We start from the raw sequence: 13,879 nt of genomic DNA, 5'->3' as shown, positions 1-13,879 counted from the left end.
TAACCATGACTCCCTCCATGGCTTTTTTTTTGGGGGGGGGGGGGGGGGATTAGTCCCACTCACTGTCCGATATCCTCGAATTTGGTATGGTATACTGGGATAGTCACACAAGAGCATCAGTCATATCACTGCATACTGAAATCCTTTTTCTTCAAAGCAGGTCGCGAAGTGGTCTACAAATCACTGATTAATTTTACATAAATGATTGAGTAGAAAAATTATGGTTCAATGGCCTAAAAGATCCGTTCCGAGTCCATGCTTGCTAGGTGACTGCTCCCCCATCAAATACAAATATTGACAAATATATTTAGAAGCTTTGTGCAAAATAGAAGCTGATAAATGTAAATCTGAAATCTGCTTTTAATAATCTCTAAACATGTATAACAGCATCCCTTAGTAATTCAAATAACTGTTGGAAAAAAGTACAGGATAATGTGGCTTGGTCATTCTGTTGTGCTCAAGATGTCAGCATACGTGCTCTACATGTTTCCACTTAGCCAAAGAAGACACTCTTCAAACACTTCTTGGTACATTTGAGTCATTAATGCATCATTTAATTAAATCAGTCAAGGAAAAAATACAAACAAAAACAACAGAAAGACACACCAGGTATTATCAGCATATTTTAATCAAACTTTTTGGTTCTAGCCTAGGAAATTAACATTGTAATCCAGGTAGTAGTACACATTTAGGTAGAGAACAAGGAAAACAAAACAATACTATTAGCACACTGCGAAAAGCAAAAAGAAAATGCTTTTCAAAAAACAAACGTTTTTTTACAGCGTCATTTATCCCTTTCATAACCCAATGAAGGTGCCTGATGCTCTGGTAGAACCAGTTTTCACCAGAATCATATTTATAAGCCTACATAAATACATTAAAAGAAAAATAAATAGTTGAAAATTATTTATGCCGATTGTGTCACACCTCATAAAGAAAGTACACCAATTGCTGATGTACTTGCTTCATTTTCCCTTTCTTTCTCTACCGCACATTCCCCCACAGATGGGGCATGATCATTGGAAGTTTAGATTTTAGTATCAATATGTGGAAATCAGGCTTTGGATTTGGCCTTTTGTTTGCTTAAAAGTTGAATAGGCAGAGTACATGTGCTGCTGTTCTGCTGACGCTTTAGTAAAAACTAGTGATTTTAGCTACTGGTTTCAAAGCTTACAGTCTGAAACCTTTAGCACACAGGGGGCACTACAAAGGTCTCCTAATTCCTTTTTGCTTCCTTCTGAACCATTGATGATACAAACCACACACACAAACACACACACACACACACATCTGCTCTTTGAAAGAGCCTCTTCCCAAAAGACACGCAGTCTGCATGTTAAAGGCATCAATAAAAAGATCATTTACAGTTTTGCCCCAATCCTACCCAACCCAACCCCCCCCCCCGAATCTCTCTGTACAAAACTCCCAAACTCTCACAGCCCTACACCTCTGACATTCGGTAAATAAAATAAAAATAAGTTTAAGCACAATATGAATTTCCAGAATTTCTTATTTGTTGTGAACATTGGCAAAGTTCCATTTCAAGGTTCAAAGACCGAAAACCTTCAAGATTCACGGTAACAAAAGCAGAATCACGGTCCCAAGTTCTTACAATTCTAAGCTAGGACTAATGAATAATGAATATTAAGACCTAGTCTCGCCCTGATATGTCTTAGTTAATGTTGAAGGACAGGTTCTCGGAAGGAGCTGACATTTGAATGAAGGTAGATTGACAACAGGGTAAGATTAGCCCGCAACAGACTTCAAGCCACTGTGGAAACCTAGAACATTTTATGGCCACTCCAATGCTATAGATTCAACACAGGCCTTAGGACAACGTGCTGCACACAATCATTAAAGGTCCTACAAGAAAGATAACTCACATACTTTTACCTTCACATTCAAAGTTTGCTATTGGAGAATACAAACAATTTGATCAAAGGTCTGTGCCTCAATGACCACCATTTTCTAGATTTGACCAATACAATAGCAAAATTGATAAATGGAAGCATACAATATACAGACTATATAAAAACTACTCATCTCTAGTGAGACTTGAAGACTCCCATTTAGTGTTTATAACTGATTTTAAATGATCAGTAAACAGATTTTGAACGAATAAATCTGACTTTGCAGGACCTTTAATAGGAGAATTAGATAGGCAGCAATCTGTGTGTTGCTTTAAAAATCACACATTGTGGGGTTTACTACATGAAAAAGAATGTCAAAAAAATATGAACCAGGGCCCACGTGTGAATAGGTCTGTATATGGATCCGGATGAGGTTAGAGAGTTCTGCACTAAGACAGATGTCTGAGCTGGATTTGTAAAGATCAGTAGGGTGTAAAACAACAAAACTAACACATGCACACATGCAAGCTTGCTCACTCATGTACACACCACCCATAGCCTGTGTTCCATATGTAGACATATCTTACATGTAAACTGAACACTAGACACCCAATATCGGTGGAAAATGTGGAATCAAGCAGATGTAGAGACTATATTTGCTCAGTCTATCAACCAGCTGAAACACACCAGAAAAAAAGATACACTAAAACATGGTATATCAGTTCGGGCCACTATGCCAATTAGCCAAACAACCCCCACCCCCACCCCCCCACCGTGCAGGAGGGGCGAGAAGAAAGGCATCTATCATAAATCAAAACACCACCAACTACAAACGTCAGTGCGTTTACACACAGACAAAACACGATGAGTTTATTGGGATCCTATTAGGAAAGAGGATCAAGACTTAGAGGGTGGCTAGCGGGCATTCCACTTTTGTTGCTACGAGTCAGAGCCACTGGAAACCCACTCAGACACTGAATGAGACTCCAGACAGTCAAGGTGTGTTAGTCTTCACACACAAAGCTGTGCAGGTCAGAGGCCCCAGGGGTGGGGCCCAAGACAGTCTAGTGAGAAACAGTGTGTCTAATTAGAGAAAGTAGAGGCAGGATCATCCTTTGCATGCTTAGTTAGCTGAAGAATTATTAAGTGGGAACAGAGAGAGAAGAGCTGGGCTGGGCCGGTGAGTTGGGGGTGCAAGTCAGGGAATAGCAAACTGCACCACTAATTCTTCTTTAACATCCACCTTGATTTGGGAGATTGCACTGTAAGCATAGGCAGCGATCTTACACACCTGGAAGACAGCAAAACAACAACACTCAGCAATCCTAAGTGCATTCATGTACATGATCTGTGAGTGCAAGGGCTCAGAGTGTGTGTACATCAAAGGGAGAGGATATCAGCATTCTGTTTTGATACTATATGATTTTTATACTAAATACAGTCATGCCAATAAAGCAATCTTAAGATGAATGGGTGTACCTTACAGGTTCTTTTCTACATTATGCCAGTTAGGTCATAGGAGTAGTAAGTCAGTTTTATATATAGATTTGATATGAAGTGAATGCCTATCTTTAGATTTGAGGGCTGTGTGCATGGGCGGTACCTGCTGGACATCTGCATATGGCACCAGGTCACTAGCAAGCACTTGGTGAGGCTGGCTGGTCAGGGTGGGCAGAGGGGCTGGCTTCTTCTGACACAGAGTAGTACTCAGCACAGCCAGTTTAGTGCTGACACACACAGAGTACCATTTATTAGGCATTTCAATGCTTAATAAAACCTATTTCAGGTTGAAACACTCTACATGCCCACATAGCAGATTGTAAACAGACAAGACATTCGCAGATGGCTTACATTTACATCAACACAAGCACAATTATATGTGCTCACAGACATTCACTGACATCAATTTGCAAGTCCCTGCATATTAACACATACAGATGTACTGTTATAGTGGGTCTCATTCCTCTCTGCACATACCTGTACTGTCTAGCCTTGTCCATGTATTCATGCTGCTCCATCCCTTGCGAGTCCGCAGCCGATACATCTATGATGTTCCTGTTCATGAGACAGTAATTGCAAATGGTAATGTAAATATCTTTGATGTAAATATAAATGAGCAATGTAAATAAGTTGGTGCTGGTAGTATGAGAGAATACAGAACGTTAGCCATTTTAATAATTACACTACAGCAGCTGATAAGAGTTGTGTGGCTACAGTACAGTATGGTGAATAGGGAGTCGCACATTGCTGTCTTGATGAGAATGGAGGAGAGAAGTGCCTGCTCATCGGTGCGGGCAGACGACAGGCTGGCTGGACTACGCTCCGTCCCGTTCAGGGGTTTGCTTTCTGGGTTTGGATGTGTAATCAGTGGCTTATGTTCATCTCCATCCTATCAAGATGACAAGTACCACAGGTCAATGTAGAAAACAATGCCCAAATTTAAACTGCTTTTCAGTAATGAGCAAAACAGGCTACATTATCCACAGCAAGCCACAGTTTTTAGGGTTTCCTTGATTGGATGCACTGAACATATTTATTTGGACAGATTTACATAGGAAGGATGTGGTATTTGGTAAATGTCATTGTAAAATTTAAAGCATTTTCCCTTTTATACAGAACAGCTGCTTGTGCATGCCTTTCATGCATTTTACAAAACATTGCCTAAATATGCGAAGGAGGCAAGTTTCGGCTCTTGATTGCTGCTGCGTTTGGACCTAGTGGTCAGAGTGGCGAACCTACAGCAGGGTGAAGCTGTAATGTGTGCAGCCAATGGCTTTGATAGGGTGAAGAGAGCAGTAGGAGAGGTGGGCCTGCACTCATTCGAAAGGTCAAGGTTTGCAATTATAATTGCAAAAGGGAAATGTCGTTTTCTTTCCACGGGACCTCAGCTATTTTCCAGGCATGCGCTGATTCGGAACGCAAGATACCAGAAAGGAATTAAAAAACACTCCCTCTTGAAGAGGACATTTTGGCTCTTCAAAACATTCGAAGTATTCCTTGTTAACGCAAAGCAATAAATAAATAAATAAAACCAATGGTTTCCGTCCCTTTATTCAGACAAACCAGAAGGTTGTCATTCCAGCTATCCCTAGAGCGTGGCTTGGATGAGATCATATGACACTGTTTAGCGTTGCAATGATTTCATTTCATGACAGCTAAACACTTACAAATAAGATAATATCGAGTACTATGGCGCTCGATAACTCCGACATAATCAACACAATGTGTTAAAATCTATATGAACATTTTGCGCAGATTATCTAATATTCTACACGGCTACATAGTCATTTACAAGCGCATAGCAGAGCCTTGACATTGGACGCACTAGCGCTAGTGCATTGCATTTATACAGTGAAACAACTTGTGTAGGTTAACTACCAAACACTGAGTAAATTACCTAGGTTAGGTAGTTAACGTTAGCTAGCTGGAACATAGCTAAATGTTGCTTGTCACAAGCTCAAGTTTACACAATATCCCGTTGCTGCACTTATCCAGGCCCTTGTGACCCCATTTCTGAACTACCTAGCCCGCAATGTACAAAAAAAACATCATACTGTACAACTCCGTCCATCCGTTGCGGTAAACGGTTTCCTATTTCACTGCTTTTAGAAGCAAAACTGCTTAATTCCCGCGTTTGGAGTAGTTAGCTAGCAATAGTCAAGTTACCCCGTGCGACGACTCGGTCTCGCTGCTGTAACAGCAACCCATTATATCCGTGCGGAGTTCTCCGCTCTTTACCAAGTAGCTTGGTCTCGATCAATATCCAGCTTCTCCCCAGTTAAACCTGCGTATAAGGAAACTGAAGCCTTTTTAAGTTATAACCAAGGCTTCGAAACTGCTGTTTCTTCTTTCTATCTTGCACCTCTTAGCGGATAGCATAAGAACTATCACATGACACCTTTCTAGGGGCACAACGCAACAATATGACCACTTCCGGGACTCCCGGCAATATGGCGAATCTAAATTACGTTTGGTTAAGCAGTTAGCGCGCAGTTATTCCAAGTATAAACGTGTACTAGATTCTCCTTGTTAGATTATAAAACAGCTGTCTAAAATTTCTGAACCAAATAAAACGAAACATCAATGTAACTGCGTTCTTGGTATAGCTGAGCAATTATATGTATGAGCAGAGCAGGTGGGTTTTGGTCTGTTTCTGAACGAATTCTGGTGCTGTTTGTTTACCGTATAAACAATACAGGACACGATGTCACAAGATGCGACACTAAACGACAGAACAGAGTGCACTGAAAACGAATGCTTTCTATTAGTTTTGCAGCCTACCTTCTTTTTTATGTGCAGCAAAGGAATTTCTGGAGCTGTGTTGACTTCTTTATCCATTTTACTACCTCTTGCTGTTTTCTGGTGATAAAAATACCATCAGGTACACACAACCCCGATAAGTGCATTAAGCCCATAGACTGTATCATATGTGCGTAGCATCATATGTACTTTGTTTTAAACTTATTTTGGTTCGAGAGTGAACACTAAGCAAACCAGGACTAAAATGTGATAATGCATAATTTTCTTGTATGGACCTTACAAGGGAACAGGCATGAATACACCCTTAATCTAGCCAACTGCTGTGGTATTCAGGTGATCCTCGTACGGTTTGGCTGACCGGTTGTCAAAACTTCGTATGTGATCGTTTGCTATTTCAACAGTTTGATTTTTCTCTCTGCTAATGTGGGTCCATTCAAACATTTGTGTGGAAGTATGAAACTGACGACTGATGGAAACCATGGAGGAAACCACTTCATATTGAGTTTTTTTCCCACTCAAAAGAGATTTACAGTGAAAAAAAAAACTCAAGAGATTGACCCTAATTCTATTTACACCATTTTCAATCAACAAAGAAATGTTTCCCATTAATCTTACACTTCATATTGAATCAAACTTACATTCATTAATTTATCCATTTGTTCATTAATTCAATTTATTTATTAAATAGATTGACACTCATTAGTCTAATCAGAATACTAGTCCACATCCAAAAAACTTCTAGTGTCACGGAATTGCATGGGTAAAACATATTTTTTGTCATGGCACAATTTTTATTTTTCTCTTGCTCCAGCACAAGTCAAATCTCAGATTGCTTGATAATTAGTCATTGAGGTAAATTAGAGCTGAAAAATTCTACATAAGGTCAGTTTTTGCAAAAGTACAGTATTTACACTGTTGAATATTATAATTGTGAAAGGTTTTGGTCGGAGAATATGAATTGCGTTCAGGTTAAATTCAATCAGTTAGATGACTTCAAAGTGAGACTGAAAAGCCAAAAGCAGACCATGTGCACACGTTGATATTTACTCCACATGATACTTAAAAAGCAGCTACATGGCAGCCAATCACAAAGATGCTGTTTCCATGGCAACGCCTCAGCCTTCTGTGCTGTGGATGGAAGATTCACAACTCTTTCTGCCTTTGTGCCAGATGGAGGCCATGACTCTCTCCTGCTTGGTGATGGCATTAAAATCCATCATCTTCAGGTGAGGAAGAGTAGAGATCACATATCCCCTGATAACACAAAAAATACAAGTAATTGTATTGCTCACCACACAATATAATACTCTTCAGAAATTTATTAAAAGGGAAGTTTAATTAATGAGAGGACTGAGGACTTTACTAGTGTAAAGTGTACATGCATGCAGGACTGGGCAGAACTATGGCCTTTAAGAAGACTTTGGAAAATTATCTGTTGTACATTCTAGAAGACATTACATCTATAAAAGCCACCCAATGACAGTTTAATTCTCTTAAATAGCTTGAAAAGCCTAGAGAACCCTGCTTTAACACTCATAAAACTGCCAATTGCTCACATTCACTGCTTCCATTTCAGGCTGGATGGAAGAAAGCAAAATGCCAGCAGAACCAGGGCATCACTAGACAATTTACTTGGGGTACATGCTCCAGTAAAATGGTGCCATGCCCTACTATAATTATAGAGGAAAAAGACAATAAGAAAGCCATAAAACATTCTTATTTAACCTGGATTGCTGGGCAGAACTACACAACACAATCATTAGCACCACTTAAACGCAATAACGGCACTACATTTCCCATAATGTACAAGCATCTTACAAAAGCTTGACTAGCTAACAAGTCAGAGTTTGTTTCAGTTTCTCTGTTCTCTATACAGAGCTAGCGGTAAAAAGGGATATAGACAAGTATTTAAAATTTAAATAAATCACATACTAGATCTATAAATTTAGGTTTCAGATTATGTCACATGCACATGTGCAAGAATTAATACTATTATTAAAACAAAAAGTAAATAATTTGACAAAAAAAGCATCTACCCAATTCTGTCACTACGACTGACTAATAAGAAAAGGGGTAGGGCTGTGCCTTCTTTTATTCTTTGTGTGACCAAGTACAAGAAGCCATCTAGAATTGCCCCTGGGCAAAATTATACTGTGTACTTCCACCCATCTAGCAAGTCACAGCATCAGCTGTATGGTGGCAGAAGGTGCAGGCCATAGATCGATTCACAGAGATGTGAACTGGACCCACTGCCCTGAACTCTACAAGAACTGGGTCCTAATTCTGGTACCTGTAGCCACGCTCTTTCTCTATGGTGTTACCATGCAACGTGATGGTGCGCAAGAGCGGCAATGTTCTCAGCTTGTCAACCTCAGAGAGGTTACATATACTGTTGCCATGGAGATTCAACATCCGCAGCTCTACAAGCTCTGTGAGGACCTGGGTGGGGAAGGGGGAAAGAGCAAGATAGAGAGAGAGAAAGAAAGAGTGAGTGAGAGAGAATTTCATAGAGAAGGATGGGCTGAGGGAGAGAGGAACTGATGAATATGGCAGACAGAACATTATTATCTCCCAATAATCAAATATGACACCTACAACAAATATTTAACAGAGGTTCTCAACAGTCTATCCAGTAACGTTTGCCTCAGTTCCTGATCTACAGGATCTGACCAAGTTCCCAAGTTGTTAATTACCTGATCCAGGGGGGTGAAGAATCTGGAACCAAACCAAACTAAAAACTAAGAAAATTAAAGCCCTAAGAATTGAGCCCAGAATTCCCACACTAAACAGCATAGTGTTAGTTGTGCATACCGGATGGATGTGAGAGATGTCGTTGAAGGAGAGGTCAAGCCAGGCGAGGCATGTGGGCTCCACAAAAACAGCAGAGAGTATGTCTGTCAGCCCTGTCAGCTCTGTGATTATGTTGTTGTTCAATCGGAGAGCTCTGCTGCTGAACTTCCCCTTTGAGTTCTTCCTCAATGGACGCATGCTTGGATTCGGCTCCTCTGACAAAACATCTGACAGTGCGAGTGGTCACAACACATCAGTGTCCTTTGAAGCACATAGGGGTTCATTTAGTTGACTCATATGCACATGAACAACAGTGCTCTGCAGTGTGTTTATATGCTGCAGATCTAGTAGTATGTCAATGATCATTACTGTAAAAAAAACTTCCTAAGTATGAGTTAGGAAGTATGATGTATGTTTGCGAATGACAGGGGACCACCCAATGGGTTCAGACTGGCCACAGATAAGACCTCCAAAGGGTTGAGCCTGCGATATTATTGTCTGCTTAAACGCAAAATTAGAGTTTTTTTTAAGAGCGTGTTATTTTTTTTCAGAAGGATTTTCTATGTTCAAAAGTTTTTGCGTTGGCCGGGAATCGAACCCGGGTCAACTGCTTGGAAGGCAGCTATGCTAACCACTATACCACCAACGCCTATATCTAGAAGCTCCGCGCCCACTCCCTCAGCATCCAAATCCGGGCTCAGCCTTTTAAAGGAAATTAAGGGCAAGTCTTCTGATGAGGCCTCTGTGCTCAGACAGTTCTACACATAGCAAAAATCATAATTTATCTTAGTTACACACCTCTCATTGTGCTGATATATTTAAAAGAGAAGTCCACCGGAACCCCTTGCAATTCCATACTACGAAAATATCCACAAAACAAACACTTGGTTTTATTTTTACCTAGACTTACTTAGTTTAGGTTTTACAATCAACCACTAATCCACCAATTTACCTAGTTGGCTAGCAAAGCGCAGCAAATTGAGCCATCAGCTACCGTTAGTTAACCGCTAGCGTTATCCTTTAAAACTTCTTCACGGCCAAAACAATAACGTCAACTAAACACAATAAATAAAACTAACATTCAAGTGAGATGTGTAAAAAGTTACAAATTCTTAACCACGAACTGAATTTTATACTCCCGTATTTTGCAATGCTAACCGCTAGCTATCTACCTTGCTATAGCCTCGTAACGCCAAAAGGTGAAGAGAAATACACAACACACTTGGTTACCAAGGATACCGGGTCTGCACTTTTCACATTAAAATTCGTTTTTTTAATAAAAACGGCAGAGTTATGAAATCAACTGAAAATAACACACAATTAAACTAAATTAATTAATCTAAATAAAGATGTCTACTTCGGTATTTTATATGTTGTTGTTTGATGCTATTCTGACGCGAAAACCAGTAGCAACAGCTAATACGCAAGTGACAAATCTAGCTTTCTACTAACGTTTCGAGCAGTACTCAGCGTTTGGAAATACAGTCACGGAAAAAATGCACTACAATCGTGGCCAAAAGTTGAGATTGAGAGAAATTTTGGTTTTCACAAAGCTTTCTTCCTCAAATAACCCCTGGTGGGAAAATATACAGCTTTGAGAGAAAGCCCTGGACTGACATTCAAGGCTGAATATCTTATTCTGACTCAAGCTTCAAGTCAGGCAGTCTATTTTGACCTGGTAATGGTGGTAATTTGGTAATTTGTTCTCTTCCACTACTATTAGATGTAGTGACTACTCTTTTTCTTTATACAGGACTGGTACCTGAATTTTTCCTAGTACTGGGATGGTGTCACTCATGTTTGATGACAGATGAAGGAATGCTGTCTACAAAGGACATATGATAAATTACTGAGCAAGGCCCTTAACCCTTAATTGCTCAAGCTGTATTCAGTCATAATTGTAAATCACTTTGAATATAAGTGTCAGTTAAATGCTGGAGATGTTGTTTAAGAACAGATCAAACCATGTGAGCTTTATGAAAAAGAGAAGGGGGTGTGTTTCTCAACCGCATCAACTATGTTGGGATATTGTTGGTCAGTCGGATAGTTCCTCCTCAGGGAACAAACAGTGAATGGCTCCTCTGACAAAACATCTGATAGAGGGACCATTCAGAGAGAAAAGGTAGAGCTTTGTGACTTGGTATTTCAGTACTACTACTTAAACAATTTATAATATGAATAGTCACCTGTATTTTATATTCAAATGTTCCTTCCTAACTATGAAGCCCTTTCAGTCAGGTCTAATTAGAAAAACTGTCTAGTGTTGAAGAGGCACATTTTCATGTGACACCAAATGTGAAGAGACAGTGGGAGTGGTCACAATACAAGGTCAATCTCACTACAGTATGCACTGAAGGGGATTCACTGATTTGAATTGTTTACATTATTACATTTACCAAGCCCAGCGGCGTTGACGCCGAGCTCTGGGGTGCTGACCTAGCAAATCAAATCAAGCAATTACCGTAAAAACATTCCTAAGTATGAAGTAGGTTATATTAAGCATCTTTGCCATGAGAAATACAGCTGCTAAGTAGTCAAACACTGTTTATATCTCTTGCTTTGCTGAAAATAGCTTTGTTTTACAGGAAAAATACCTTTGAAGTACTGGAAAAGCTTTGTACTAAATCCCAAGTTTATTGCACTGTCGATTTTCACTGTATACTCGCTTTTAATGTCAAGTTAGCATTGATGCAGTTTCTCAGTGCATTGTTGTGAAACGAAAGTGGTATTTTCAAATATCTACATTTTATATACATTCACAGATCTGTGACGAACACTCAGAAATTGATGGGGGGTGTTATTCTGCTCAAACATAATACGAGAGTTTACAACCAATGTAATTTTAATAAATAGTGAAATAAGATCAAAATGTATGCGTTGGCCGGGAATCGAACCCGGGTCAACTGCTTGGAAGGCAGCTATGCTAACCACTATACCACCAACGCTTTCAGAAAGCTGCGCCACCTATCTGACCTGTGAAAGACGATCTAACATTCAAATAGTTTTAACAATTAGTCTTTCATTGTTTACACCTGCAATTGAGGCATTTAGAAGTCCACAGAAACCCGTAAATTAACTACATTTACAAACTTCAGATTACGAAAAAACATTTACAAAACGAACGCGTGTGTTTATTTGTATTCTATATATGTGACCTCTCCACCAGGCACAGGACGGTATATAAAACAGTCTTCTTTAGGGCAAGGTTAAGAGAAGTCTTCTCTTGGAATGTGGTGGTAATGGGTTCCAACTGGTGTGGGTGTTGAATATCAGTTTGCATATGTTGACTAATGTGTGATTTGTATGTAATGGTGGCAAATGCGAACACTAGTAAATAAAAAGGTGGGGTGAATACATAATCACTTCTGACCAATGTATAAAGATGTGGGTTCTTTGTGTGAGTGTCGGACATTCTGGAGGGTCCCTCAATAGTGCTTGATAATGTTAACCTGCAATAAAGGACAGGACCAGCTATTCTCTTTAACTAATTCTGAAGTCTGCATATTCATTTTATATTTGAATGGCATAAACAACATGAATCTTGGTGAAAACTCTTCTTTAATATACACTCACTCATTCATCAGATCAGTGTTTGTGTTCTCATGGACATGGAGACTGATCTTACTTGCACCATTGTTTCAGATCTTCACCAATTTATAGCAAAGCACATATTCATCCAAGGTGTTGTCCCTGTTGATTGGTTTACATAGGACAAAGAAATTCAATTTAATTGGCTATTAGTGACACTGTTCACACATACCCAGTGCCACCAGTTCCATATGTCACTAGCACACATAAGCCATAAAATCCACTGCCACCCATGTTCTCCAGCCTTGGGCACCAAGCCTGCGTACTTTCAAAAGCTTCATCCATTGCATCCTAAAATGGAATTGTTAACTTTATATAATAAACTGTCCATTTACTTTCAGAGTACAACACCATGTCTGGCCTCAGTGTAGTTAATTCAATACAGTGTGCAACCTGTAGTTTTTTTTTAACGTATGTCCTCTAGCAATTTTCAATCTCATGCTTCAACCCATCTACTAATATTTAGCAGTTATAATGTAAGGATTTCATCACAATATGCATAATATCAATTACTGTTCAATAATATAAGCAATTTACAAAATATGATTCCACAAGTCTATAGCCCAGACCTGTTTCATCAGTTCAGGCTAGTTGTGGCAATGCAATGGTGTGGGAATATATTCTTTGCACACAATAGACCTCTTGATACCAATCAAACCTCATTTGAATGCCACAGACAATTTTAGTATTATTGCTGGCCTTGTGCTTCCCCTTATAACCACAACATGCATTATTATATTGGCTACTTCTAGCTTGATGTCATGCCACACAGCACAAGTCATTTTAAACTGCTTTCATGAGCATGACAATGAGCTCAATGTACTTCAGTGGCTTCCCCGGTCACCAGGTGTGAATCTAATAGTGCAACTTTGGACATGTGGTAGAAGGGGAGATTCTCAGCATGAATGTACAGCTAACATTCACATGTGGCAATTATGTAATCATATCAATTTTTCCTCATGTTTGGGCCTTCTACCAGAGGCCTGAGGGTTTGAAGGTGTGGTATAGTATTTTCACTGTTCCTAGTGAAGACACAGGAGACGTGTGCTAGATGGGTTTATTGCAATCCTTCAGTGAAAAATGCTTACTCTTTAATACTGTTTTGGAGGCTGCCAAACATTGACCTTGCGCTCTAAGATATTGGTGTAGATAACATATGTTATGCAAGAATATGTGCTTGAGTATACATTGGCAAGTGGTTATATAAAGAACTCAATGGCCGTGTGATCAGACCCTGAGTCTACCCTTCCCATACCACTTCTTGACTCATGTGGATTGGGGTTTTGATGGTGTTCAGCAGGATGAAAGGTTTTCATTTGGAAGGAGACTGGCTAATAAAAGAGAGAGAGCGAGAAAGCGCAGAGACTGTATATACACTTACTAGACAGACT

The 13,879-nt window shown here is 39.6% G+C and overlaps 2 protein-coding genes and 2 non-coding genes across 10 annotated transcripts; all 4 read right to left on the bottom strand.

Annotated features, from left to right (window-relative positions):
* Positions 1-610: 610 nt before the first annotated feature.
* Positions 611-5,771, bottom strand: lamtor1 (late endosomal/lysosomal adaptor, MAPK and MTOR activator 1). The gene is made up of 5 exons (XM_027012172.3): positions 5,517-5,771; positions 4,094-4,239; positions 3,828-3,905; positions 3,454-3,577; positions 611-3,141 (listed from the first exon to the last, which is right to left on the bottom strand). The coding sequence occupies exons 1-5, from the start codon at positions 5,556-5,558 to the stop codon at positions 3,049-3,051; spliced, it is 483 nt and encodes a 160-aa protein (XP_026867973.1). The 5' UTR covers positions 5,559-5,771; the 3' UTR covers positions 611-3,048.
* Positions 5,772-6,880: 1,109 nt separating this feature from the next.
* On the bottom strand, positions 6,881-10,132 carry lrrc51 (leucine rich repeat containing 51). 7 transcript variants are annotated; one of them, XM_027012163.3, is made up of 5 exons: positions 10,073-10,104; positions 9,699-9,757; positions 8,922-9,127; positions 8,401-8,549; positions 6,881-7,364 (listed from the first exon to the last, which is right to left on the bottom strand). In XM_027012163.3, exons 2-5 carry the CDS (start codon positions 9,754-9,756, stop codon positions 7,226-7,228), a joined length of 552 nt encoding a protein of 183 aa, XP_026867964.2. In that variant the 5' UTR covers position 9,757; positions 10,073-10,104; the 3' UTR covers positions 6,881-7,225. The 7 variants fall into 7 exon arrangements, with proteins under 7 accessions (XP_026867964.2, XP_026867966.2, XP_081555693.1 ...); XM_027012165.3 differs by having other exon boundaries at positions 8,922-9,161; positions 10,073-10,102; XM_081699567.1 differs by lacking the exon at positions 10,073-10,104 and adding an exon at positions 9,853-10,066 and having other exon boundaries at positions 8,922-9,161.
* On the bottom strand, positions 9,478-9,549 carry trnag-ucc (transfer RNA glycine (anticodon UCC)). Its single transcript has one exon. It is a non-coding gene; the product is annotated as a tRNA-Gly (tRNA).
* A 1,641-nt stretch (positions 10,133-11,773) lies between the features above and the next one.
* Positions 11,774-11,845, bottom strand: trnag-ucc (transfer RNA glycine (anticodon UCC)). Its single transcript has one exon. It is a non-coding gene; the product is annotated as a tRNA-Gly (tRNA).
* Positions 11,846-13,879: the final 2,034 nt, after the last annotated feature.

This window comes from Electrophorus electricus, chromosome 17 (assembly GCF_041902795.1).
Source record: "Electrophorus electricus isolate QZ-2024a chromosome 17, ASM4190279v1, whole genome shotgun sequence".
Taxonomy (NCBI): domain Eukaryota; kingdom Metazoa; phylum Chordata; class Actinopteri; order Gymnotiformes; family Gymnotidae; genus Electrophorus; species Electrophorus electricus.
Note: the sequence above shows the minus strand (reverse complement) of the source record. Positions and strands in the feature narration are given on the sequence as shown.